This window comes from Cololabis saira, chromosome 19 (assembly GCF_033807715.1).
Source record: "Cololabis saira isolate AMF1-May2022 chromosome 19, fColSai1.1, whole genome shotgun sequence".
Taxonomy (NCBI): Eukaryota; Metazoa; Chordata; class Actinopteri; order Beloniformes; family Belonidae; genus Cololabis; species Cololabis saira.
In genome coordinates this window covers 2,659,001-2,661,500 of record NC_084605.1, presented here as the reverse complement: position 1 = coordinate 2,661,500, position 2,500 = coordinate 2,659,001, and the positions used below count along the sequence as shown (strand labels likewise).

General features: G+C 38.8%; 1 protein-coding gene across 1 annotated transcript in view; it reads right to left on the bottom strand.

Moving 5' to 3' along the window:
- Positions 1 to 1,489: 1,489 nt before the first annotated feature.
- The window catches only part of LOC133419150 (nuclear factor 7, ovary-like), a 2,013-nt gene continuing 1,002 nt past the window's right edge, over positions 1,490 to 2,500 (bottom strand). Inside the window, exon 1 of the mRNA XM_061708164.1 lies at positions 1,490 to 2,500. This exon is cut by the window's right edge and continues 1,002 nt beyond it. Coding sequence (XP_061564148.1) covers positions 1,649 to 2,500 — 852 coding nt within the window. The 3' untranslated portion in view covers positions 1,490 to 1,648.

The following is a 2,500-nucleotide window of genomic DNA, read 5'->3' as shown; positions in this document are numbered from 1 at the left end:
TTTTCTATAATTTAATAATTTCCTATAATGTAATAATTACCTATAATGTAATAATTTCCTGAAATTTCCTTGGCTACACGTGTTTCTCTAACTTCAAGAAAATGTGTTCAGCTGTTATCAATAAAATTACCATTTAAATAGAAACCTGTGTCTCCCTGTTTTTACAGACTCATTAAACCGAAGTCAGTTCACTTCATTAATGTTTTATTTTCCCCAAAAAGAAATTACATGCAGAGTTAATTAAAGTCAGGATATCTAATAATTAAAATAAATCATGATCATGTTTGTTTACAGATGTTTGATTGAAAGAAACAAAATCAATGTTTTATATCTGAAGGTTTTATGAACCACAGTTAAGAACATTTAAACATTTAAAAAACATTAAAACGATATGAAGCAACAATTATAAAACATTTGTTCACATGAGAACCAGCTGTGTTTCTAGACGTTTAAACATCGGATATTTATCTCATATTTTTAACTGGTTACTACATTTATTTAAACAGTAAAGTCTGAAAGTAAAACATAAAATCTAGTCCCAGTGATTCCAGCACATTTATAACATGAATACAAACTTGGATAAAATTACTCACAAATGTATAGACTTTTATACTTTGGTATCTTATTCCACGCTGAACAAATACGCTGAATGTTTTACAATAATATTTAAAGGTGTCGTATTTTCATAGTTTTGAGATGTTTGTTTGCACATGTGAACTTTTTACTTATAATAATGCTGATCTTGGAAAAGTTTATCCATCAAAACATTAAAGACACATACACATGACCCCGCACTGATGTGGAAGAAATAAATCACCAAAAAATAAAACACCTGGAAAAAACGAGGAAAAACATGAAAATTAAGGTGATATAATAGTATACAGAGAAGGTTTCCCTTTTCTTCTTCTTCCTATTATTATTATTCTTATTCCGCACATTTTTTTTTGTCCGTTAATACGGCCCGAACCGCAAACGTGCACCCATTCATGTCATACATCGTTCTCTTGTGCCTCGATGGGCATTACTTTTCTCAGTCAAAAGTGTTACCGTGGCAACGCTGGATGCCAAAAACTAAAAAAAAGGGCGAAAATTCGGACGTTTATTGCTCGGCCGAACTTTAGCGTAGAGACATTGTTCAAATTTACAAACACTCGGCCCGATTGTCACTAAAGGATCGTACAACCTCATCATGCTAATTATTACGTTTTTTGCGATATTTAACTTTCAATTTAAAAGAAAAAAATCAATTTTATTTTGGACGCTTGTTGCTAGGCAATGGTTTATCGTACGGACATCATTACAACATTGACAAACCCGGGACGCGTTGTACTACAACATAATTTAGTCTCATCATGCTAGCTATTACGCTTTTTGAAATATTTAGCTATTCTAATTTTCAAACTAACGGAACTTTGGACGCTTGTAGCTCGGCGACAAGATATCGCAGAGACGTGGACGACAACATACTGAGGTCTCATTACGCTGTCGTTTACAGCTTTTGAGATATTGAAGCCAAATTGTCCCATTCTATCCTATGGGGCTTGTTAGCATGGCAACAAAAACCTATGCATTTTCCTGGGGGAGAATATGAATAAATTATCCGTGAATGTGGCCCAAACCGCAACGTGCATACAGGCCTTGGTTCGGTTTATTGGCCATTATTGATAACCCCAAACATGGCAAGAACGACCCCCAACACAACCACCACAGCCCCAAACCAAAGCAGCGAGTGGGGACGAGTGGGCAGTAGCATATCAACATTTCCTGAAATGTTCTCCCACAATTTCTTGTTTGTCTGACAGATTCTGATCTCAGAAGTTTTTGCATCACCAGACTTTCCAACACTGAAATAAGGGAAGAGTTTCTCAGTGAAAGTGTATTTGTAAGTGCAGATGTGTGTCATGTCTTCAGCGTTGTAGAAGGAAACCGTCCCCCCGTCATAGTCCAGCTGGACTCTGATCCTCCGGAGACTCGTCTCCACCTTCAGGGTCTTACCATCACCATTGCTGTATTTTCCTTCACGATGAAACAAACACCAGATTCCATATTTAGGAGAAGGATATCTCTCGTTCTTCCTGTCAACAGAGTCTTTAACCAAACCAATATTCCAGCCAGGATGATCTCCCACCTCCACCTCCCAGCTGTGTTTCCCTGAGGTCAAACCCTCAGAACCAAAAACACTGGAATACTTGACGTTTCTCTCTGGATTATCAGGAAGCTGCTGGTTTGTATCTCCATTCCTCACACTGGTCAGATCAGCAGACAGATAGAGAGAGCGTTCTGCAGTGTTTGGGTCCAGAACCAGCGGGCTGAAGTGGACCTGGTCCCCCATCTTCTCCCAGACTCTGAAGGCCAGGTTTCCCAGGTGTTTGGCCTCGTCTACCAGAGTTCCTGAGAGCAGCCGTGGATCTGACACTGAGCTCTGCTCTCTGGCTCTGTCCCGGGTGGGTTTGTACCTGCTGAGGAACGACATGTTGTCTTTCTGCAGCTCTTCTTCCAC